The sequence below is a fragment of the Phyllostomus hastatus genome, unplaced genomic scaffold, assembly GCF_019186645.2.
Source record: "Phyllostomus hastatus isolate PE091 unplaced genomic scaffold, TTU_PhHast_1.1 phas_scaffold_1674, whole genome shotgun sequence".
NCBI lineage: Eukaryota > Metazoa > Chordata > Mammalia > Chiroptera > Phyllostomidae > Phyllostomus > Phyllostomus hastatus.
Window position 1 is genome coordinate 6,180,034 of NW_025334011.1, and position 25,651 is coordinate 6,205,684.

General features: G+C 39.7%; 1 protein-coding gene across 5 annotated transcripts in view; it reads left to right on the top strand.

The window, feature by feature from the left end:
- Nucleotides 1–25,651, top strand: part of FRAS1 (Fraser extracellular matrix complex subunit 1) — a 428,720-nt gene that overhangs the window by 258,479 nt on the left and 144,590 nt on the right. For 4 of the 5 annotated variants that reach the window (XM_045857864.1, XM_045857867.1, XM_045857866.1 and 1 more), the window contains 7 exons: nucleotides 5,777–5,929; nucleotides 6,165–6,311; nucleotides 16,643–16,789; nucleotides 19,399–19,539; nucleotides 20,472–20,612; nucleotides 22,156–22,296; nucleotides 24,899–25,169. In XM_045857864.1, coding sequence (XP_045713820.1) covers nucleotides 5,777–5,929; nucleotides 6,165–6,311; nucleotides 16,643–16,789; nucleotides 19,399–19,539; nucleotides 20,472–20,612; nucleotides 22,156–22,296; nucleotides 24,899–25,169 — 1,141 coding nt within the window. The remainder of the gene's footprint in view (nucleotides 1–5,776; nucleotides 5,930–6,164; nucleotides 6,312–16,642; nucleotides 16,790–19,398; nucleotides 19,540–20,471; nucleotides 20,613–22,155; nucleotides 22,297–24,898; nucleotides 25,170–25,651) is intronic. The other variant, XM_045857865.1, reaches the window with a different exon arrangement.

The window sequence follows — 25,651 nt, forward strand, 5'->3', positions numbered from 1 at the left end:
CTCCCATCGCTAGTTACATTTTGCACATTTTCTCATTCACATATGTAATAAAAATAGGTACCTCATTGGATAGACTGGTGAAATACACATGCATAAACTGATCCCCACTTGTCTGTAGGATAAAATCCACACCCCTTTTCATGACTTACAGGGTATTCCAAAACTGGCCCACCCAGGGCCTGAATGGCTCTTACAGCTGACTCACACCCAGTGTTCATGTCTCAGCCTCCTCTAGAAAACCTTCCATGCCTTCTGGACTGAATGATACTCCTTTCATAGACTTTCACAGCCTTGTTAGAATTTTATGGAATGTTTTTAATAGTCTCTTGGCAGGCCTATGTCTCAATGTCTGCCATACATTCTCTTCTCACTCATCCTGCCATGCCACGGTCTCTCTTGCCCTGTGGCACAGGACTCAATTTGGAGATATTCCTCTCTAAGGAAAGAAGCACAGCACACGTTCACTCTATTATTGGATTCTTGAATATTCCACTGGGGTGCCTTGACCTATTAAGAGGCGAGGGCAGGGAAAAAGCAAATGATCTCTCTGCTCCTTCTTCCTCTCCAGTTTGAAAGTTTTTTCTAGATGCGGGGACAAAGGTAGAGAGTGTAGGGGTTGTGTTGGTGGGGAAGGGCCTGGGCTCTGAGCTCCAATGCACTTTCACGTTTGTTTTTCTTTCACCTGTTCTGGGCTCTTTGAATTGGGTATCTTTGTGGGCCTGATTCTGATGAGTTTTTCTGGGAGCACATGATGGCCCATGCTTCCAGGTCCAGTGGGGGATGGTTACAGTGTGGACAAGGAAAGAACTTACTGGTTGATATCTCACACTGTTGTCTGGTTACACATATTTTATATTTGTTTGTAATTACTTGTCCAGGGTCATTTTTCTCCACCATACTGAAAGCTCAGTGAGTACAATGGATTTTGAACATTTTTGTTGTTTGGAAGAAAAGACTTTTTAACTCTTCAATCTCATGATGTAATACCAGTTTTCACCAGCCAAATTAGCCAAGATTGTTTTATTAGTTTTCAAATCTTAGTGCAGACAAAGTTATAATGAAATAGTCTCATGAATGGCTCTTAGAAATGTAATTTGTTACAAGCTTTCTGGAAAGAAATTTTTAATACTTATTAAGTATTTTACATTTTTTCACGTCTGCAGTGGTTAAAAGTGTATGCTTGGGAGTCAGTGTGGATACGACACGTGTGAGCACTTGACCTAACCTCTAAGTCTCAGTTTCATCACCTTTCAAACAGGGATACTAACAATGCCCACTTTGTATTTTCAAGTGAGATTGTGTATTAAAATAATTAGTATAGTGTTTGATATATATCAGAGCTCAATAAATGTAAGTATAGTAATAATAGAAACTATACTCTTTCGACATTGTCTTTTACAAAATACAGTTGAGCCTGAAGAATATGATTTTAGAACTGCACAAGCCCACTTATACATGGATTTTTTTTTAATAAATACACCATCAGCCCTCTATGTCTCCAGTTTTACATCTGCAGATTCAACCACTGCATAACAAGAATAGTATTTTTGATCCATGTTTGGGAATCTAAGGATGTAGAGCCAACTGTATGCATTGTATATTAGGGACTTGAGCATCCTCAGATTCTGTATCCACAGAAGGTCCTGGATCCAATCCTCCATGGATACCAAGGGATGACTGTAACTAAGTTCTTTGAGAGTCAAAATTGTATACAGATTTTTTGACTGCACAGGGATCTGTACCTACAATGCCCTATGTTTTTCAAGGATCAACTTTAATTTAAAATGTACAGTGGCTTTATCATGGCTTTAATTATTGGAATTAAATGTTGAAGCTATAAGAAAAATGGCAAATTTTTATTTATTCAATGCTGAAATATTATGCAGCCCTTAAAAATAACATGTACAGAGAGTCTCTAATGACATGTGGAAATGCTGATGGTATTGAGTAAAAATAAATACATTACATGACAGCATTTAATATCTCATCTATTAAAATATACATGTGGAAAACTGTATATAGAAAAAGAACTAAGAAAAATGTCAGTGTTCGTATTTCATCTGAAAGGCCTACTTAGAGTGATTTTTATGCTTATTTATACTTTGTAAAAATGTTCTTCATATTTTCTTTCATGGCTCACCTTGTAGCCAAAAGAAATAAAACCTCCAGATCCTTGTTTGAATCCCATTCAGCCCCTCTCCTGAAGGTTTCAGTGGAGCCCTGGGCTTGAGCCTGAGCTTGCTTGCTGGTGGTGCCCAGGGGACTGGCCACTGTGGCCTGTCATGACTGAGTTCTCTTGTCTGCCCTTGGGAACGACCCTTTTCTGATTGTAAGTTGGAACATGGGTATTAATCCTCAAGCCCTTGTTGCTCAGGTTTTTGGCCTCTTTCCCTGAACATCGTTACTCATGTTGGACTCTCCCAAGGAAGTCTCTCCCAAGGAAGCCTCCCAAGGAAGGGTGGTTTTGACTTCAAACTTCTCAAGACAAAAGTGTTTCTTAGGTTTTAGGACTTTATTTTTGTTTTCTGATTGGTTTAATAAAACTCAGTCAACCTTCAAATTAACTTTAGAGCATATTTATTTAAGTGGTGTTTTGTTGAAGGCTTGCGTATGATAGAGTTGGGACCAGAGGTTTGCATGAATATATCACCCAGTCGGATTGAATCTATAAGGAATCAGATGAATGAATAAGGAATGAGTACAGGTAGTGAACAAGAAGAGTCAGAGAGTTCAACTTTCCAGACTTGGATAGTTATGTATGTGGGTAAAACTATAAACTTGGATTAATGTGGGGCTTGGGGCAGCCTGCAGTGATTGTTTTATATTTTCAGGTGTCATTAATTGATTTTCCCTGGCCCCTGGGTACTACTCCATCACTGAATGGATATGTCTTAAGACTTAACCATGGAACCATGGAGAGAAGCAGAGGCCTTGAGATTTTGGAGTCTCTACCACTCTTGAGCCCTTTCCACTGGCTTCTGGTAGCCACAAACTGCCATGTTCAGTTTAAAAACTCCAGAGAATGAGACGTAGTTAGGCAGATAGAACAAGTTGAGGGTTGTGAGGAATCTCTACATTTCTCAAGCAGAGAATGAGGACCCAGCTGAGAGGAACCGCAGAATAAAGCTTGCTAGCAGGGTAGGAGGGTAAGAGGAGGGTGCCCTGAAATGCCATGTATTGCAGAGATTTCAGGTGGGTACGGAATCACAGGAGGCCATTAAATTTGGTTATTAAGAGGCAGTCAGAGACCTTTAAAAGGGCAATACCCCAGTTGAACTGAGGAAGTTGAAGGCAGATTACAGTGAGGTGAAGAGTTAGGGAGGCAAAGAAGTTGGGTAGTAGGTGAAGGCATGAAAAGAGATGGGGTGGTTGTAGAGAAAAACTTTTTGTGTGGTCAGTGGCATAGAACATGTTTATAAGTTGAAGTCAAGGAAAGTAAATAGAGATAAAAGAAAGTACAACAGTGTTCAAATAATGTTGGAAATTGGTCAAGAATGTAGGTGGAAGAATTAGCCATTTCATCCTGTGAGAGAAGAAATGAAATAAAAATGGGTAACGATAGATGTTCTGAGTTTGACAGTGAGGAGTTGAAGGTGCCCATGCTTGATGGGCTGAATGAGGTAGGAGAAGGAACAACCTGGGAGGCAGGGGGTGGAAGGGCGGCTGGGGGTGCTGACTGCAGGAGATCAGTAAGGGTTTAAAAGCAGCTGTCAGGAGGGTGGGAAGGAGCCACCATAGCCCAGCTCTAACTTCCTTTAGAAATAATTACTACACATTACACGCCTCCTTTCAACAGCTTCTAGAGATCTTCTTAAGATCCTTAAGATAAGACAAATCTGTAAATATTTATTTGTTGTACCCACAAAATACTCCAGAGATCTGCTTACTTTCTCTTCAAAGCATCCCCTGGGTGATTATTCTTTTTCATTTCTCTAATTGCACACTAGAGGAAACTTCAGTTAGATGCAACCAGCTTTTAGATCTCTGAGCACCTGCAGTTCTTGTTGATGCCTGCCTGTGCCCAGAAGCCTCTGTGAGCGCTTGCTTTAATGAGGAAGAGGTCACGACCTTTCAGATAATGGCACCTTGAATCAGTAATGCTTCCTGGGTGTCCAATCCTAACCTGTACCCACTCATTAAGGTAATCACAGAACACAGTCTCCTCCATTTGCTCCAGCAACTTTTGAAGCTTCTTGAATCTCCCCTTTGTACACGTGGGGCTGCTCCTGGTGCTGTGAGCGGGGCGCAGGAAAAGAGAACAAAAAGGCTGGTATTGTGTGGAAACCATACACTAAATCAGGGAAAATAGCGTTCTTATCATATTTTTCTCAATGCAGTCAATTTCCTTTATAAGTCTCTGAAGGGCTATCATGAGGCTTAGTTTGGCTTTTAGGATATCCAGAATTATTCCTGATCCTGGCAAAAGGCTGCTTGTAACCTGAAACTGCCAAAGTTCAGAGAAAGGTCAGGGGCTTAGTTTGTGTGCTTATTAGGAGAGCCGGCATTTTTGAAGAGGACAATTTAGGTTAAACTGCTGGAGAGGTTCTAGAACGCTCCTCATTCAGATGAGTGGGTGCTGGGTATGGGACTGAAATCTGCTTGTTGCCCAGGGAACACCTCTCAGCTGATCAGCAGTTAAGAAAATACATCACTGAGCTTATAGAGAGAAAGACCTATTTTAACATATTTCAGGGGGCAGGCAATCTGTTTAATGACAGGATTTTTTTTTTTGTCTAAACCTGGGTAGAAATCACAATCTCTGTCTCCAAGACTTTGAGATGAAACAAGACATAGTGGCCCCTGAGCAGGACATTGGCAAGTATACAAATAGGGCTTCGAATCCTCGTGGGGAAGATGGAATGGTTCTATAACCAGAACTCTGCCTTCTCTTTTCCTAGGTCATTTACTCCTTTTTCATTTTGGTGGGTAATTTGGGATTTGTGAGTTTTCTTCCACCTTTGACATAGAGGATGGTAAACAGGACTTAAAGGGCAATTATCACTGAAAGCAGGACAGAGGACGTTTTTGCCTAAGTGGGAGATGAACACAATCAAGTTCTTTAATTAAAGGATGACTATTATGTGGGTGAGAACAAGAGACAGTGCTAACCAGACCACATAATTTGTCTTGGAGCTTCCATCATAACCAGTACCTCAGAGCTTCTGCAAGCTACATATGAAAATGAAAATGTGTCATGAAAATGAATTTTTAGCTCATAACTCTTCTTCCTATACTTCTAATTAAAAATTAAAGTTTTCTACCAACTCAACTCAGTGATTGACTAATTCCAGCCCTTCCATACCAATGCCTAAGACCTGTATAACTGACTTTGAAAGACCAAATTTGTGAGGAGGAGCCACGTGAGAGCTCAGGCCACAGCTCAGGGGCACTGGGAATGGGGGCATTCTATTTGAGACTCTGGGAGCCCTTGGGGAAATGGTGATAGTATTGATGATACTGTTTCTGTGACTCGAACAGATCTCTGTATTCCCCTAGCAAGCATCTATCACATGCTTCCCTAGAACTTGAAGGTTGTTCAGTTGGAAAGGGATGAAAACTCAATTGCTGTGCTGGGCCCAGCCATTTGCTAAAAACCTCAGAGGCACAATTTGTACAGGTCCCAAGCTTGTGCTTTACTGCCATATACCACCATTGGGCTGCTCCGGCTGTCTGTGCTGCAGCAGTGGTCATTGCAATTCCATCTGCCCTTTGGCATAGTGATGAGACTTGGTGCTCATATCATCTGTGCCTTCTCCATGTCTCTCTGCCTTTCCAGATTGCCATCCTCTGTGCCAGCAATGTGCAGCTGATCTCCACAACACCGGGAGCATCTGCCTGAGGTGCCAGAATACCCAGTACCTGCTGCTGGGGGACCACTGTGTCCCTGATTGCCCCTCTGGATATTATGCAGAGGAAGGAGCTTGTAAAAGTGAGTAAGTGCTGGACACAGGAGCTGCAGTACCTCGTGAACTTCTGTTTGGGGTAATAATTGAGAAGGCTTAGAGAGAGAGAGAGAGCACACAAGCAGGGAGAATACTGTGAAATAATAAATCAGACCAGCTAATGCTCTCAGCATTGGGGCTTTTATGAACAACACTTGGGATGCTGCTTTAGGATGGAGTTTGTCTTCATAGGTTCTCTTTGTGTCTCTTTTCCCTCTGCAGAATGTCACCCCTCCTGCAGAACCTGTCAGGGCAGAGGACCCTTCTCCTGCTCCTCATGTGACACTGACCTCATTCTATCCCACTTTGGAACCTGCAGCACCACCTGCTTCCCAGGGCACTACCTCGATGACAACCATGCTTGTCAATGTAGGTTTTAAAAAAATGAACTTTTTTTTCTTTTCCTGCTCTTCTGGGGTCATCAAAGGAAATATGAGTCTTGCTTCCATATCCTTACCTGTAGCCTTTATTTTTACAAAAGGAAGAAAATTAATCTAAAAAGGCATATGGATGCCATGAGCAGATTTAAATCAGATTTAACTCATATATCAGCCTAATTGGAAGTGCTGGGCTGGGGATCTCCTTTGCAAACATCAGCTGTATGATCTTGAGCTGGTCATTAAATCTTACTGTTCTCTAGTCATCCCATTTAAAAAATAAAAGTATTAGTCTATTTCCTTATGATTTCCCTTAGCATTTCAATTACAAGATCCTGAGCAGAGCTCATTCTAGTATGCAGTCAATGGCCTAAGCACTTCTCTGGATTCAATTTGTTTTTGACATGTATTTGCAGAATATTGACAATGTACAATGCTCAACAATTGTACAATGTACAAAACATTTATTCTTCTGACCAAACAGTAGTCATTTTGTCTTTCATTAGAGTTACTTGTATACATGTCTTATTTTTCAAATAAGTCAAAATATGATCAATTACCCGAGTCAGACAAAACAAAGAGTTAGGATAAATTAGGGAAAGGGCAAATCTGACTGGAAAAAAATTAAGAAATCCTTCACAGATGAAGGAACACTTTTGAAAATAGGCTGACATGACTTACTTTATTTTAATCACTGAAGTGTCATTTGCAAAAAAAATTTTGTTATACTTTCTCACTTTGAAAATGACAGTTAACAAACACAATGCTGGTATTTCCATTTTATGTCCTTGGAAATACAGTGCTGAAGGAATTATAGAGTATTGGTTAGGAGAATGGGCTTTAGAGTTAGGTGACTGGAGTTCACATCCTATCTCTTACTAGCTTTGTGACCTTGAGCAAGTAAATTAATCACTAAGCTTCAGGGTTGTTGTTTTTTTCCTATCAAAGGGGAATTATAATAGTACCTACATCTAATGCTATTGCATAGACCCTAGCAGAAATAAGCTTTCAGTATAGCTATTGTTAATATTGTTATCATTGTCATCAGCATCAACTAGAATGAAAGACAAATGAAGCTGTAAAATATATTTCTATTTTATAGACAGAAGATAGGTATTCATTTGAGATGCTGACAGGATTTGCATTTGAAATGAAGTTTTATGGAACTCATAATTTTGCACCACTTGTTGAAACACCAAATATGAAAACCTTTTTGGACTGATGAAATATTTCTTTACTTTTGTAATAAAAAAATTTGCTTGGAAACATGCCCCAATTAAAATAACAGGAGAAATCCCCAGAAAAAAAAAAGAGCTAAATGAAATGGAGGCAAGCAATTTACCAGATATAAAGATATAAAGATGGTCAAGAAACTTAGTGAGAACTATAAGGAACTTAGTGAGAACTACAGGGAACTTAGTCAAAACTACCACAGCCTGAAAAAGGACATAGAAACCATAAAAAAGAACAAGTCAGAAATGAAGAATACACTAGAAGGTATAAATAGTAGGTTGGATGAGGCAGAAGATTTATTCAGCAATTTAGAAGACAAAGTAGAAAAAAACTTTAAGCAGCAAAAAGAAAAACGAATTTAAAAAGATAGAGATGAGACAACAAGAGGCGTGACAACATCCGCATTGTAGGTCTACCAGAAGGAGAAGAGAGACAGTAAGGGATCAGGAACTTACTTGAACAAATAATGACCAAAAACTTCTCTAACCTGGTGAAGGGAAAAGATACACAAGTTCAGGAAGCACCAAGAGTCCTAAACAAGATGAATCCAAAGTGGTCCATACCCAGACACATCAGAATTAAAATGGCAAAGATGAAAGACAAGGAGAGAATTGTAAGAACAACAAGAGGAAGACAGTGAGTTACCTACAAGAAAGCTCCCATAGAATGTCAGCTGATTTCTCAACAGAAATATTTCAGTCCAGAAAGGGTTGACATGAAATATTTAAAGTGATGAAAAGCCAGGACCTACAACCAAGACTACTTTACTCAGCAAGGCTATCATCTAAAATTGAAGGAGAAATAAAGAGCTTCCAAGACAAGAAAAAACTAAAGGATTTTATTACCACCAAACCAGTATTATAAAAAATGCTAAACAGCCTGCTTTAAGAAGAAGGAGGAGGAGAGAGGGGAAGGAAGAAAGAGAAACAGAAGGACATATTGAAAAGAATAAAAAATGGCAATAAATATGTACTTTTTAATAATCACTTTAAATTTAAATGGCTTAAATGCTCCAGTCAAAAGACATAGGGTAGCAGAATGGATAAGACAACAAGACCCATATATATACTGCCTACAAGATACCCACCACACACTAAAAGTAAAGGAATGGGAAAAGATATTTCATGCAACTAGGAAGAGAAAAAAGTTGAGGTAGCAATCCTTCTATCTGACAAAATAGACTTTAAAACAAAGGCAATAGTAAGAAACAAAGAAAGACACTATATAATGATAAAGAGAACAACTCAATAAGAGGCTATGACTCTTGGATCCATATGTATGCATCCAACGTAGGAGCACCTAAATATGTAAAACAAGTCTGAATAAACATAAAGGGAGAGATTGACAGCAATACAGTCATAGTAGGGGATAGTTGATCAATTCATTAACATTAGTGGATAGATCTTCCAGACAGGAAATCATCAAGAAGACAGCAGCCTTAAATGGCACACTAAATCAAATGGATCTAATTGATACCTTAACAGCATTTCACCACAGAGCAGCAGAATATACATTCTTTTTGACTGCATGTGGACTCTTTTCTAAGATAGACCACATGTTAGGACACAGAGCAAGTCTCAATAAATTTAAGAATATTGCAATCATATGAAGCATCTCCTCTGATCATAATGTTATGAAATTTGAAATCAATCACAAGAAAAAACTGAAAAACACACAAAAACATGGAGGCTAAATAGCATGTTACTAAACAATGAATGTATTAACAATGAGATCAAGGAAAAAATCAAAAGATACCTTGAAACAAATGAAAATGAGAATGCAACGATCCAAAATATATGAAACACACAAAATAAGCCAACCTAAAAGGGAAATTCATAGCATTGCAGACCCATCTCAAGAAACAAGAAAAATCTGAATTAAACAATCTAACTTTACGCTTACAGGAACTTGGAAATGAACAACAAAGTCCAAAGTGAGTAGAAGAAAGAAAATAATGAAGATTAGAGCAGAAATAAACAAAATAGAGTTGAAAAGTAAAAATAAGATCAATGAAACCAAGAGGTGGTTCTTTGAAAAATGTAAGATTTGTGAAAATTTAGCCAGAGTAATCAAGAAAAAAAAATGAGAGATGATCCAAATAAATTAAATCAGATGAAAGAGGAGAAGTAACAACTAACTCCACAGAAATACAAAGGATTGTGAAAATATTATGAACAAGCATATGCCAACACATTGGACAATCTGAATGAAATGGATAAATTCTAGAAACATATAACACTTTCAGTACTTCCAATACTGAATCAGGAAGAATGAGAGAATCTGAATAGACAGATTAAAACTAGTGAAATTGAAGCAGTAATCAAAAAACTCCCAACAAACAAAAATCCTGGACCAGATGGCTTCACAGGTGAATTTTACCAAATGTTCAAAGAAGAACTCAAACTATTTCAAAAAATTCAAGAGGACGGAAGGCTCCCACGCTCATTTCACAAGGCCAGCATTATCCTAATTCCAAAACCAGATAAATGCACTACAAAGAATTAAAATTATATGCCAGTATTTATGGGAACTTAGATGTTAAAAATCCTCAGCAAAATATTAGCAAGCTGAGTCCAGCAATACATTAAAAAGATCATACACCATGATCAAGTAGGATTTATCCTGAGGATACGAGGTTGGTACAATATTAACAAATCAATAAACATGATATACCACATAACTAACATAAAAGAGAAAAACTATATGATCATATCAATAGATGCAGAAAAAGCATTGATCAGTCCAGCACCCATTTATGATACAAATTCTCAACAAAATAAGAATAGAGGGAATGTACCTCAGTGTAATAAAAACCATATACGACAAACTCACAGCCAACATCATAATCAATGGGCAAAAACTACAAGTGTTTCCCTTAAGACTGGAAATAAGACAGGGATGTTCACTTGCACCGTGTTTACTCACCATAGTACTGGAAGTCCTAACCACAGCAATCAGACAGGAAGAAGGAATTAAAAGCATCCAAACTGGAAAGGAAGAAGTGAAACTGTCATTGTTTTTCATATGACATGAAGAGAACCCTAAAAATTCCACCAGAGAACTACCAGAACTGATAAATGAATTCAGTAATGTAGCAGGATGCTAAGTAAATATCTAGAAATCAGTTGCTTTTTATACACCAATAATGAACTATCAGAAAGGGGAACTAAGAAAATAATCCCATTCACAATTCCTTCAAAAAGGAATAAAATATTGCCTTGGTCAGTGTGGCTCAGTTGGTTGGAGCATCATCCCATACACCAAAAGTTTGGTGGTTCGATTCCTGCCCAAGGTCCATATCTAGTTTGTGGGTTTGATCCCCAAGTTGGAGCAATATAGGAGGCAACTAATTGGTGTCTTTCTCTCATATTGATGTTTCTCTCTAAAATCAATAAACATTTAAAAAAACCCAAATTATAAATTTAAGCAAAATCATAAAAGACCTATTCTTGGAAAATTATAAGACACTGAAGAAAACAATTGACAAAATACATATAAATGGAAGCATGCATTGTATTCATGGATAGGGAGAATTAACATCATTAAAATGTCCATACTACCCAAAGCAACCTATAGGTTCAACACAATTTCTATCAAGACACCAATGCGTATTTCACAGAACTAGAACAAATATTCTAGAAATTTATATGGACCCACAAAAGACCCAAATAATAACCATGATCATGAGAAAGAAGAACAAAGTTGGAGAAATCATGCTACCTGATATCAAACTATACTACAAGGCATAGTAATCAAACAGCCTGGTACTGGCATAAAAACAGACATATAGATCAATAAAACAGAACAGAGAGCCCAGAAATAAACCCACACCTTTATGGTCAATTAATATTCAACAAAGAAGGCAAGAACATACAATGGGGTAAAGATAGTCTAGTCATTAAGTGGTATTGGGAAAATTGGACCACATGCATGCAAAAAATGAATTAGATCACCTTCTTATACCATACACAAGAATAAACTCAAAATGGATTAAAGACTTAAATGTAAGACTTGAAACCATAAAACTCCTAGAAGAAAACATAGGCAATGAATTCTTGGATTTTTCTCATACCAATATTTTTTCTGATGTGTTTTCTCAGACAAGGGAAACAAAAGAAAAACAAATGGGACTACATCAGACTAAAACATTTTTGCACAGCAAAGGAAACTGTCAACAAAGTGAAAAGACAATCCACTGAATGGGTGAACATATTCATTAATGATACATCTGATAAGGGGTTAATATCCAAAATTTATAAAGAACTATTAACACCAAAAAAAAAACAATTAAAAAATGCACAAAGGACCTGAATAAACACTTCTCCAAGGAGGACATACAAATGACCAATAGACATATGAAAAGATGCTCAAGGTCACTAATCATCAGAAATGCAATTTAAAACCACAATCAAATCTCATCTCTCAGCTGTCAGAAGGGTTATCATCAATAAATGAATGAGCAACAAGTGCTGGTGAGGGTGCGGAGAAAAGAGTTCCTTTGTGCACTCTTGGTGAGAATGCAGACTGGTGCAGCCACTGTGGAAAGCAGTTTGCAGTTACCTCAAAAAATTAAAAATGGAGCTGCCTTGTGACCCAGTGATTCCACCTTTGGGAATATATCTAAAGAAACCTGAAACACTAATTTGAAAATATATACTCACCCTTATGTTTATTGCATTGTTATTTACAATAACCAAGATTTGGAAGGTGCCCAGGTACCTATCTGTAGATGACTCTTAAAAAATCTGTGGTACATTTACACAATGGAATACTGCTCAGCTATAAAAATGAAGGCAATCTTACCCTTTACGACAGCATGGATGGACCTGAAGAGCATTATGCTAAGTGAAGTAACCCAGTCAGAGAGTGACAAGCCCCATATGATTTCATTCATATGTGGAATCTAATGAACAAACTGAACCAACAAGCAAAATCAAGACAGACTCATAGAGAGCAGGCTGACAGCTTTCTCCATAGGTGGGGGTCTGTGTGAAGAGAATGCAGGGATTAAGCAAAAATAAAAAAGAAGAGAAAACCTCATGGACAGGGACAAGTTTGGTGATTGCTGGGGTGGGGAGGTGAAGGAAGGTATAATAGAAATCAAAGATAATGGACAGAGACTTGACTTGGTGTGGTCAACACACAATACAGTGTACAGATGATGTGTTGTAGAACTGTGCACCTGAAGCCTGTATAATATTGTTAACCAGTATTGCTCCAATAAAGAGAAACTGGGTACCATGAAAAGGAAGAATAGAATGTTTCATGCACAGTACAGGTGACAAAAATATGTTGCATTAAAATATTTTTCTTCTGGGAAGCTTTTGCGTGGTACAGGAGATTCTCTACACAAATGCCTTTGCTATAATGGGATTTTATAGTCTATTTCCATTAAATTATGAATCTCCTAACCTTTGTTTTTAGTTTAAACTTAAGTTTCATTCTTTTTAAGATTGACTAAAGCATGCCCCTAAGTTGGGGTATCTGAATTTCTAGTACGTAAAAAAAAAAACAACAATGTCCCTTTATAATGCTCATCATTATAGACGATTATAGGCCTGACAATTTTAGAAAGTGTGCATCCAAGAGCTCTTAAGGAAATACAGTCAGTATTAAGGAGAGGCATTAATAACCAGAGCTGAAGAGCTGTCGGGATTCTGGTTAAGGAAACCCTTAGAAATTATTCACTGAGCTCTAAAATTTAAGGATGACCAACTAAGATGGTAACTCTTTAAAAAAAAAAGAGAGATGATTAATGAGGCTCTCAGTACTTGAAACCATAGTGCTGTAGAGTAAGAGGAGGACTCCAGGGCTACCTGACCCAGCCATGCACCCTCACTGACTTTTACAGATGAGGATGGAAGCTGGGTCCATATTTGGGGGTGGCAGTTGTTTAGTTGCTTGACAGTTTTTTCTCATTGGCCCTAGAACTACCCGCCCCCCACTGCCCTGCTGCCATAGCAGTATAGAATAAATGTCCTCCCTCATTCACATGATTACCTTTAAAGGTTTGAAATTCAGTGCTGTCTTCCACTTGGACTTCTCTGCTCCAGGCAGAACTGAAACTAATGGCATACTTAAACAGAAATGGATGGCCATCTCTCAGAGCTGCAGTAGCAAACAAGCCTATTTAAGAAGGAAAATGGACTTTATAAGCTGTGAGGTCCCTTCCTCCTCAAATGATGTTCAAACAGTGTCCCTGTTTCCGTTGCTGGTTTTTGGTCCCCTCATCTCCTTCTTTGCTGTCCACTTCCCATGGGGTTGGAGACCTGCACCTGCTACTCCAGATGTTGTCATACCAACATAACTGAAACAGCACTGATACTTTGTATGGTCTGAATATCACAGGGTGGAGAAAATGCTCCTTACCCACAATCCTCTGAAGAGGGAAGCTGAGAACCTAAGGCAGGGGCTTTGGTATGTGCAGAATTGCTCTGAGCAAGGCAAGGTCATTTGCAGATTGCCCTGGAGAAGGGGGAGGGGTTAGATGAGAGAGGAAGACTGGTTCAGATAGAAGTGGTGGGAGGCCCAGGCTTCTCAGTGTGGCATTATTGCATCCCTCCAAATTCTCTTAACATTTCAAAATGATCAAAGTAAATCCACTTCTCAGTGAAGGGGCTGAGTTTTACACTGAGGTGCCAAGAAGAAATGAAAGACTGAAAAAAAAAAGATTCAGGAACCTGGAGACAGGCCAAAGCCTGAGGAAATAAACTCCAGGATGCTAGGCTGTGCACTGACTGTGACCCTGGCCGGAGAACTAGCATTGGGACCTGGTTTTGCAGCTCCACGTCAAGCAGGGGTTACGCTGACATTTAGTTTACAAGGAGTCTCTGCAGCTTAAGATTGCATTCATTTGTTTAGTAACCTTATAACACTTTTAGTAAGCTTTTAATCAACTAAAATTTTCAGATCCTTTTTATGGGAATTGCTATCTAGGTCTTTGGTACCCTCTATTTGTGTAATTTGTTATGGAACATAAATGCAGGACTTAACAATTTTGCTTATTTCATCTGATTACTTTTAGCGTATTGCTTCAACTGGCTAAAATAAGTTTGAGTCCTTATTCTTTCAGCTGGTGAAACTTAACTAGTGTGTTTCCTGCAGAGATATATATAGCATATTTAAATGTCATCAGCATATGGCATATTTAAATGTCATTAGCATGACTTCTTTGTTTTCATTAAAGTTATTAATACAAATATTGGTCAAGGAAAAATGTAAGACTTGATCATTAGACTCTGAGACATTTTTTTTTACCAGTAACAAAGATTTACTGATCACTTCTTGAGTATGCATTTCAACCATCTTCAAAACCACATGCAACTACCAGACCCGCTCATGTTTGGGACTGTCATTGAATACTTGGTCAAAATTGATACACCATGTGTAGAAATCCTGGTTAAAAATGGATAAAATTTAGTGGCATATAAGTTTCCAACACTTAAAATATTCTTTTCTAATTATTCCCAAATTATCTGAAACTCTTATCTAGAATTTTCCTGGGATCTTTAATTACAAATCTGCATACTCTAATAAACATGTTATGCCAATGGCCTTGGTAAAACAAGAGGGTTTTCTTTCTTTCTACTTTACAAAGAGGTAATTTTCCTGTCTTGTGCCTCCTGCTTTGATATCCCATAGATCTAAAACTCTCCCAATCACCAGACTTTTCCTCTGACCTATATTTAGAGAAAATTTCAGAATGAAGGGGGATGCTGCTGCTTGAGTATATATAATTAAAATATCTGGCTTCTTTCATTTGTGTAACGAGTGTTTACTGAACACCTACAAAATGATAGATAACCAGCTAGATGCTGGGATTATTGCAGGGAACAAAACGAACCTGGTCTTAGCTTTCATGAAGCTTACAGCTTAGAGGATACAGATGTTAAATAATCACTTAAATGAAAATGGTTGTGTATGGCATGAAAGAAATGTACAGAGTGCTATAAAAGCAGTAACTGGGAGATCTATCCTAGACTGAAGAGTCAGGGAAGGCCTTTCTGAAGGGGAAACTCAAAAATGAACGTGAGTGAAAGACAAGAGGCTTGGAGACTATACTGAGAGGACCCAATTATATGTGTTAAGATTTCTGGGTAAAAAGGATAAAGGGAATGATGGAGGAGCAGTATTTGCATAAATGAAAGCTGAAAATTTTCCAGAATTCAAGAAAAATATGAGTTCATAGATGAAATTGACCTCTGAAACCTGAACAGTATGAATAAAAAATATCACTCTGGTGGAAACATGGAAAATAGATTCCAAGGGGTCATATTAGATTTGAGGAACTCATTAGGAGTCTATGGTAGTAGGCCAGTAGGAGATGATGATGGCTTGGATGTATTGGTGGCATTCGTGGATATGGAGAAAAGCAAAAAATTCTGAGGATTATATAGGAGAGTTCGATTAAAAAGATCCAGTGAGTGATTGGGAGTTAGAAAAAGGGGCGGGGAGGTGGTCAAAATAGACTCCCAGGTCTCCAGCATGAACAATGGAGTAGATAGAGAAATGCCAGTTGCTGAATTGAGGAAGGTGAAAGTATGACCAGCTTTGGGGATCATTCATGACTGCTTGAATAAGTAAGTGGCCACTGAGAATCACAACTGGGCACATCAATAAGCCAGATCATCTTAAAGTCCTTTGTATCTTAAAATATATTTCCTGAGCTCCATAACAAAGTTGGTGCCTAATTTTAATCTTGGCATCACATGAAATCTGAGTCCATGCCTCAGACTATAGGGGGCTTGATTCCTTAAGATGTAAGGTTCAAATAAAACTACTGACTGTCATTTCAGAGGTCTGGGACTAAGTATAAATTCTGTTATTGAATCGCAAGGCAATTTAGATGTGGGATTTTCATTCTTGAGTTTATAATTTATCTCCTCTGGAAAATAATATTACCTTTTTTTATTTTGGAAAGCAAGACGAACATTTTCTGTTCCTGCTGATCACAGGGGAGGGCTATGAGCCATAATTAAAGAACAGGTTGGAGCGTGGCTTCGTTCCTTCACAGCATCTGTCTGGGTTTGATCAGCGCTCCAGTATTTGCAATTGTAATCATCTGGTCATTTCCTCTTCCTATCTGCTCAGCATGCAGCACACACTGCAGAAGCTGTGATTCACCGGCCAGCTGTACCTCCTGCCAAGATCCAAACAAGGTCCTGCTCTCTGGGAAATGTCAGCTTGAGAGCTGTGCCCCACAGTACTATCTGGACCTCTCCACCAAGGCGTGCAAAGGTAAAGCTCTTCCTGAATCATACAACATTTTTTTTACTCAGTAATGCCCCATTTACTGTAGATGTTCAATCCTCTACATGGGGAAAACCCTCATCATAAGTTTACACATTCTCTGATAACAGCAAGAAGTCTCTATATACGTATGTATGTATGTATGCATGTATTCATTCATTCATCAGAAGTTTGATTAGGGAGGTGAAAAAATGTATTTGTTAAACAAATATTTTTGAGCACCTACTATGTGCCAGACATTGTGCAAGGTATTGGTAACTAGGCCAGGGGTGACAAACTAGAAACCCTCAGGTTATATTTGGTGGGCCAAATATTTCAGTGTTTTAAAATGTTAAATATTTGCCTTTTAGAGATCAGAAAACCTCACATACAAAAAGTGAGATCTTCAATTTCTTTTGAAAATTCAGAAGTTCTGGCAAAACTGGATTTGTATGCCCAGAATGCAATAGGTTGGAGATGAGTAGCTGTTATCTCTGTTGGATGGAGCATGATCTCTGCATGTCCCCACCATCCCTACTTTTCCCTTTTGCATCACACCAGGCCTACCCCAGGGATTTACATGACCTCTCTCGGTCCTGTAGGCACTTGCATTTACAACTCGAGATTGCTAGACTCCACACCTAATGAGGACAGGACTTGTATCTGATTTGCTGATCCCTGCTTAACATATTGAAGTGAGTGAAGACATAGTCCTTGTTCTCCAGGAATTCATACTTACAAAAACCAATTGCCTTTCTCTCTGTTCTCCAGTGGTTGGAATACTAGAGGCTTTTGCTCTTTGAATGCCAGTGCTCTGCCAGAGGAGCGGCAGAGCTGAAGAATGGATTTTTCTTGCTCCACTCTATTCCCTTCTCCTCTCACCCATTCTACATTTCCCTCTCTAGCTCCAGTTCTGCCAGAGAAGCTAGGGCTCAGTATGGAGGGCAGTCATCTTTCATGTAAACTTGGGATGCTTTAAGCCTTTGCAATATCACACACTTTCCATTCTGAGAAATTCTACTGGGTTGTCAACTTAGGTGGTCTGCTGTGCTACAGACCACAGAAGCTTTGGTATCTTTTTTCCCTCCTAACCAGTGGTCGTTAGTTTGTGGTGAAAAACAAGATTATCACAAATCCTCCCTGTTGTAAATGATTTCATAACCATACTGGCAGTTTCCAAGGCTCTGTGTTAGTCATTTTCCCTCAGGACTGATTCAGCCGAATAAATGAGTGAGATTAACTTTATAAATCTTCGTGGAAGCACATGTACTGTCTTGCACATTTACCTGCTTCCTTGGGACTTAGAAATATTGCATCGAGGAAGAGAGAAAAGTGACTAATGAAAGGTTTCCCCAGCTTCTTAGCAGGTGGGGAAGGTGGGGCGAGGCAGCACCCAGCGGAGATAGTTCTCCAAGATAAACAGTTCAGCAAATATTTATGAAGCTGTTGCTATGTGTTGAGCACTGTGCTGAGTTCTTTACATTCATCATCTCATTCAATCCTCACAGCAACCTTATGTAAAAGGTACTACTCTCATTCCTGCTGTACAGATACAGAAACTGAGGCTTAAACAGTCTAAGGAAGCTGTGTGCAATGTGCAGATACAAAGTGGCATAGCCATGACTCGCATACAGACTTACCTGACTTCGAAATCCAAGTGCTGGGCCATGCCATGTTGTCCCTTCTTCCACGCACAAGGGACTTACCTTATCAGCTAGAACATGGTTTCCAAACATGAGTTTTCTGACTGCATACCAACTGCCAGGGCCATTACAAACAATGGCAACAACAGCTACAATAATCACAGCAAAAACAGTAGCAGCAACATGTTTTTCTCTGTACCCAGCCCCTGAGATTGGCTGTAGTTTTGATGTTGAGCCTGATCACCTATATGTCGAACAATCCCACTGGACCATCTGGGTGCACATCTATGGCTGGAACCCACTAGAATATTAGCTCCTTGAAGGCAGGGCCTGCATGTATCACTTTATACTCTCGTTCCTGCTGTGTATCCTGTAGGTGCTTGTCAAGTGAATGAACATATAAATGAGTCAGTTCTCCTCTACGTGAGCTCTTCTGTTATTCTAGTAAGCCCTTTATTTCTGGACAGTTTCCTTTTGCCCTGTTTAATTCTACCATTCCTGGTTCTGTCTGTCCCGTTAGTCAGCAGCTGGGTTTTGAGAAGCAGAGAGTCATGTGGCTGGTCTCAATGGAGGCAGCACATACATCTTAGTTGACACTCTGGCATCCTTTTCCTCTCAAGCATTTGGAGGAGGTCCAGATTAGATGTGTGGAGCACACTGGCCACGCCCTGTGGCAGGCTTTGCATGAAGATGTGTGGCTCAGGGATAAAGAACTTAGGGCCCAGGAATAAGGTCGAGTTGATCTGGCTCCTCAGCAGCCCCACTGACAAGCGGGCTCTGCAGGAGCCTGGAGCGATCCATACATGCTCATGTCTAACATAATTAGGAAACACTAAACTTCAGAGAGGCTTTCAGACTGTACAAGGAGAGTCTACTTATCTGACATCTCTTATGTTGTCCTCATTTCCCTCCTCGCAGCTGCAGGCAGCATCCTTATAATTTAGGAAGCCGATCTAACGTGAGCTTTCTTTGCAGAGTGTGACTGGAGTTGCAGTGCATGTGACGGGCCCCTGCGGACAGACTGCCTGCAGTGCATGGACGGCTATGTTCTCCAGGATGGGGCCTGTGTGGAGCAGTGTGCGCCAACATTTTACCGGGACTCTGGCCTCTGCAAGAGTAAGTGTCCGGAGCCCCAGCTCTGTGCTCAGCCAAGCACCAGCCTCCTCTGAGTTTACTCTTCTGAGAAAGAGCCTGTGGCTAGTTTTCATTCTGGCTTTTCATCTAATTTCTGGTTTCTTTCCTAAGGAACTTTTCTTTAGTATAATGAAAATCTCTTTTTTTCTCCTCCCATGCCCAAATATAACATTTCCTAAAATTTGAGGGTAGTTTCGGAATATTGGGGTATATGGCCACAGAAACAGGTATTTTGGACCATTGCTTCTGGATTTCCTTCAACGTTGAGCAGGCCTGTGTGCTCCGAGCGGAAATGGCTGTGTACTCTGGTCACTTGAGCACATGGAACAACCACGTGACTTTACCATCTACTTCCCACAACCCTCCACACACCTTCTATCTTACCTTTGACTTTTTTGTCTCAGTGACCCCTTCTGCCTCAATTTAACACCACAAAATCCCCAGACTCTGAAATGCCCACCCAAAGTACACACACAACATTCTTGGGAGCATTCTGGGGAGACTTGGATAATTAACTGGATGAGTCAGAAAAAGATCGACATTTCAGCAAAAGCAGTTACAGAGAGCCAAGGACTAATTAAGAATAATGAGAATGGCTGATATCTGTTCATTTCTAGTTTGCCTAGTATTTGCCATGATGTAATTTGATCTTCACCCAGGGAGCTGGGTACGTCTACTCCCATTTCATAGGAGAGAACACTGAGGCTCAGAGAAGTGGAGTAACTAGTTCTGTCATCCAGCTGGTAGGCACAACAGTCACAACCGGAAGCCTGGCTCCTTGACTCCTAGTCTGCTGCTTTGCCTAGCACACCAGTTTATATTGTTCACTACTGTCTAACACTGCCACACCATGAGGACCAGGGGCCCCTGGGAAAGCCATGCATGTTCCTGTTGACGGGACTTCTGTCTTTCAGGCTGTGACAGCCACTGTCTCCAGTGCCAAGGGCCCCACGAGTGCACCCGCTGTGAGGAGCCATTTCTCCTCCTGGAAGCCCATTGCGTCCAGGAATGTGGGAAGGGATACTTTGCAGATCATGAAAATCGCAAATGCACAGGTAACTTGGAAACCATGCTGAGTTCTCTGGAAAAAAGTAAAGGGAGCAAGCAATTTAGGTGTGCTGGTCTTCAGGTCACCAAGGAGAATGGGAATTAGAGGTAGCATGAAACCCCAGGGCGCTTGACCTAAGTAAATGATGACTTCCCATGCACTCTGCCAATTGCTGGTTAAATAGAATACAGGCCGGCAGGCCAGTAATTCTCTTGCACAAAATCAATATTGTTCCTAATGGTCTTTATGGAAATGAAGCCAATATTTTATGGAATGTAAAACTTATATTGAACAAAGGTGTAGTACCCACTAAACATGGAGCAACCCTATGGATACGAGCACAGAATTTTCAGTGTGTAGACTGAATAACCAGTGACCCTGATGTTGCCGCAATATCCTTGAAGAGTAGGATTTCTGGGGATACTTAGTGATACATTGACCTTTTGTTATAAAACTGAAGTTAAGCCCCAAGTCTTAACCACCTGTCTACTGAGTTATTCAGGAGAGTTTCCTTAGTGTGTTTTCCTCATTTCTATCAAAACTTGGTACTGTTTGCCCCACTTTAATGAATACCTGGCATTTAATAGTGATGCCATTACCCAGGCACAGCATTTTATATTTCACCAAATTTCTTCCATCTGTATTATATCATTTAATATTCACAATGGCCTGGTAAAATATGGAAGGCACTATGAATCCTGTTTTACAAGTGAAAAAAACAGAGGCTTAAGAGTATTAACTAGGGCAACATAAAATAAGATATTAAACCCAAGTCGTTTTATTCTATTCCAGGGCCCTTTAAATTACACTGTGTTGCTTCTCTCTAACAGAATCTTAATTACGGAAGCAGAAAGATTAGGCAGTGAACACTCAATTTATAGATTATTAACTTGACCCAAAGAAGTAATCTATGGTCCTTTAAATAGATGCTCTCCTCGTGCATTTAAAATAATAGTAATAATAAGAATAATAACAATAATAGATAAAAGAGTAGCAGTGATAGTTCTAGTGTGATTGAGTCTTTTTGTGTTCTAATGTGTCAGTGTTCTAATGCGACCGGGCACTGTTCTAGTCACGACACGTTAGAACACTTGGAGTCCTCCCAACAATCATTTGCATTAGGTGCTATTAGTTTTCCCATTTTTAAGACAAGAAAACTGCACCAAAGATTGACAAAGGAACTTGTCCAAGTCTGGCAGCTGGTACATGGTAGAGGAGGAACAGTACCCAGTGGCCACTCTAAACTTAACCACTGTAAATTGCCTCCCTTACAAGTAAGTGTGGTTAACTTTGTAAACAACCCATTCACGGGAAACATTTTCAGACTGCAGTGTGGAAAGCATGAGGGCTCCTCCCTATTCACTTTCCTTCCGAGGGTAGACCAGCTCTCTATGGAAGTCTTCAGGACGCTGTTGGAATGTTCTTTTACTGCCGTTGGGGACCACGTGTTGTTGCTTGTGCTCTTGCGCATCGCTTCTTTACCGCTGGTGGCCCCGGCTGGGTGCCTGTGCCTTTGTCATGCCTCATTTGGCGTGTCCTGCCTTCCATAGCCTGCCCTCAGGGGTGCTCTCAGTGCAGCCACAGAAACCAGTGTCACCGCTGCGACCATGGGTTCCTTCTGAAGAGTGGCCTTTGTGTTGCCAGCTGTGTTCCTGGCTTCTCTGCCCACCCTCCTAACAGAACATGTGCTGGTAAGTACTTCTCCACAATGGTCGGTAAATTCACCTGCCATTTCTATATGCAAAGGCTGGCTTTGCACATGCAGTTGACTCATGTGATGTGAAATGTGGGATTCCTACTCTGCGGGGAAACCCTGGTGCTGCTAGGAACAAGAAAGTCTTTATAGGATATGAAAGATTTGGAAAACTTAACTTCTAAGATTTTTTAGAAGAGAAAAAGAAATAGTCTGTGCCTTGAAACTCAACTATCAGATCAGAGATTTGACATAAAACTTATGTTCCTGAACTACAACTATGTTATAGGAAATTACATGTATCCTTGTATAGATATAGTTTATTTATATTTATAAAAACTTGTAGAGCTATTTACACAATGGTACATCCTTTGTGTACATGCTGGAGATAAATTATAGGTAAATAAGGAATAGTGTGAACAGCCTGCCCCATTAGATTGCAATGGATTGCAAGCCACACTGTTTGCCATTAAGAATAAAATAATAAGTTAAAGGGATGGAGCTAGTCTTGTTCAGCACATCAATAGACATTTCACCCTACCCTACAAAGAGAAGCAAATTTACATTCAGTCTTAATTTTGAACCTCAAAAGTTTTATAGGTGAGTAAAGCTTGGGAGTGCTGATACAGCTGAGCATTCCTTGGCTTTTGGGTAACCCTTATCAATAACAGTCGTATTTTCCATCTCTGTATGTCTGATGTCTAAATATATCAAGACTTCATATGAGAAAAAGTATCTTTGGCTTATTTTCTTGGTATCCTTCTGGAAACCCCAAGTACTTGAAAATCAGCTTACTCCTCTTGAGATATAGTACAAGTCAATGTGCAAATATCAATTCCACTTTCACTAGAGTAATCTTACAGTAGCAGTAGTCCTCCTGAAACCTGGCATTTTCTAACTGTCCTGTTCGACCTACACGTAGAAGGAAACACTACCAATTCAAGCTCAGGCAAAACAGGAGACAGAACGGTTAGGAATCCTAATTCACCCATCAGATGTTTCCTATGAACAAAGACTGTAAAATTTTTGGTATTACATTGGTACATTGGTACATTTGGTACATTGGTATTACACACTTGCCTCTTTCCTTGCCCTTGGTGGGTCTGATGGTCAGACATGACAGATGTCTTAGCAAAGGACTGTGGTTCTCAACCCGGGGCCCATTAGGGTTACCCAGGGAGTTTTTAAAGTCACCGAGGTCCCACCCGGAACATGTAAGTCAGGATCCCTGCTGGTGGAGCTCCAGTATCAGTATCGTTTTAAAGATCCCTATGGGATTCTTTACCATTATTATTATTAAAATATAATTTCCATACCATAAAATTCACCTCTGAGGTATGCAGTTCATTGGTTTTTGGTATATTCACAAAGTGTGGAACCGTCACCACTATCTAATCCCAGAACCTTTGCTCACCATAGAAAGTAATCCACTAAGCATTGGGAGGCTCTGCCCACTGCCTGCTTACCGTGGCCACTTGAAACCACTGACCTGCTTTCTGTCTCCATGAGTTTGCCTGTTCTAGGCATTTCACATACATGGAGTCACACGATATGTGGCTTCTTTCACTCGGTATAATGTTTTCAAGGTCCCTCCATGCTGTAACATGTATCAATCAGTATGTCATTTCTTTTTATGCTTAAACTATATTCCATTGTGTGGATATACCACATTTTGCTTATCTGTTCATCAGTTGAGGAACATTTAGGTTGTTTCCATTTATTCGCTAGTATGAATAATGCTGCTATGAACATTTGTGTACACATTTTTATACGGATATATGTTTTCAATTATCTTGGGTATATGCCTAAAAGTGAAGTGGGTGGGTCATATGGTAGCTCTATATTTAATTATTTGGGGAACTGCCAGCCTGTTTTCTCAAGTGGCTGCACTATTTCACATTTCTATCAGCAATATATGAGAGTTCTAATTTCTCTGCATCCTCGAGAGCAGGTTATATTGTGGTTCCTAGTGGGTGTGAAGTTGTATAGCTTTGTGGTTTTAATTCACATTTCCCTGACTGTTAATGATGTCAGGCACCTTTTTGTGTACTTATTGGCCCTTTTATATCTTCTTTGGGGAAATGTTTATTCAAATTGCCTGTTTTAAAATTGGGTTACTTTCCTTTTACTGCATTGGGAGAGTTTTTTCTATATTCTGGATTTAAGTTCCTTTTCAGGGATATCTTATTTGCAAAATTTTATCACATTCTGCAGGTTGTCTTTTCACTTCCTTGCTGGTGTCCTTTGAAGCACAAAAATTTTTAATTTTAATGATGCCTAATTTATCTATTTTTTGTCACTTGTGCTTTTGTATTATATCTAAGAAAGCATTGCCTAATTCAAAATCACGAAGATTTACTCCTTACTTTCTTTTAGGAGTTTTATAATTTAACATATAAATTCAGATCCTATGCTATTTTCCTGTACCTCTAGGGTGAGAAGCAATGGATTAGAAGGAAGCTTATGGTGTACAAAAGCCTGGAGTCTCATCTTTGTAGTTCTGAATGAACATTACAAGCCTATTTCTTTCAAAACACACACAACGCACTTGGTGATTCATGAATCGCCAAACCTGACCTTTGGATTCATGTGTTTTCCAGGCAAAATTCACACTCCTGGTCTTCATGTGAATGGTTCTCTCACTCTTGCAATTGGTTCAATGACACCGTTGGATTTTTCTCTCCTGAATGTCCAAGACCAGGATGGCAGGGTCGAAGACCTCCTGTTTCACGTAGTGAGCACTCCCACCAATGGTCAGCTAGTGCTCTCAAGGAATGGGAAGGAGGTTCAGCTTGACAAGGCTAGCCATTTCAGCTGGAAAGATGTGAACGAGAAAAAAGTGCGCTTTGTGCACAGCAAAGAGAAACCCAGGTGACTCGGTGTTCTGTTGTTTTCCTCCTGCCTCCTTTCTACCAGTGCTTTGCACCTCGCCTCATTCCCCTCTCCTCCCCCTTTCTCAATAGTTATCCCTTCTCTTCTGGGAAAGGTCGATACTCCACAAATGCCAAAGACTTTCAGCTGCCTGTCATTTCACTGTAATTGCTCAGAGAGTGTGCTTTAGTTAGAGGCATTTTCATTTTATCACATAATTATGGGTAATTCTCTGATGTGACAGGAAAGTTCCTCGTACAATTACCCAGTTTTTTGGCCCAGCAGAATGAAAACTAGTTACACACCCAGATGCTGCAGCTGTGCCTTCAACATTAGCGCAATATACTAGGAGTAGGGAGTGGCTAGAGGGTGGAGTACACACTTTTCAAGGTAACGTATGGGTCCTTGAGTTTCAGAGTTGGAAGGAAATGAAGAGTCCCAGTTAACTTTTTATTATCCACTTTCTGGGATTAATTGTGGTT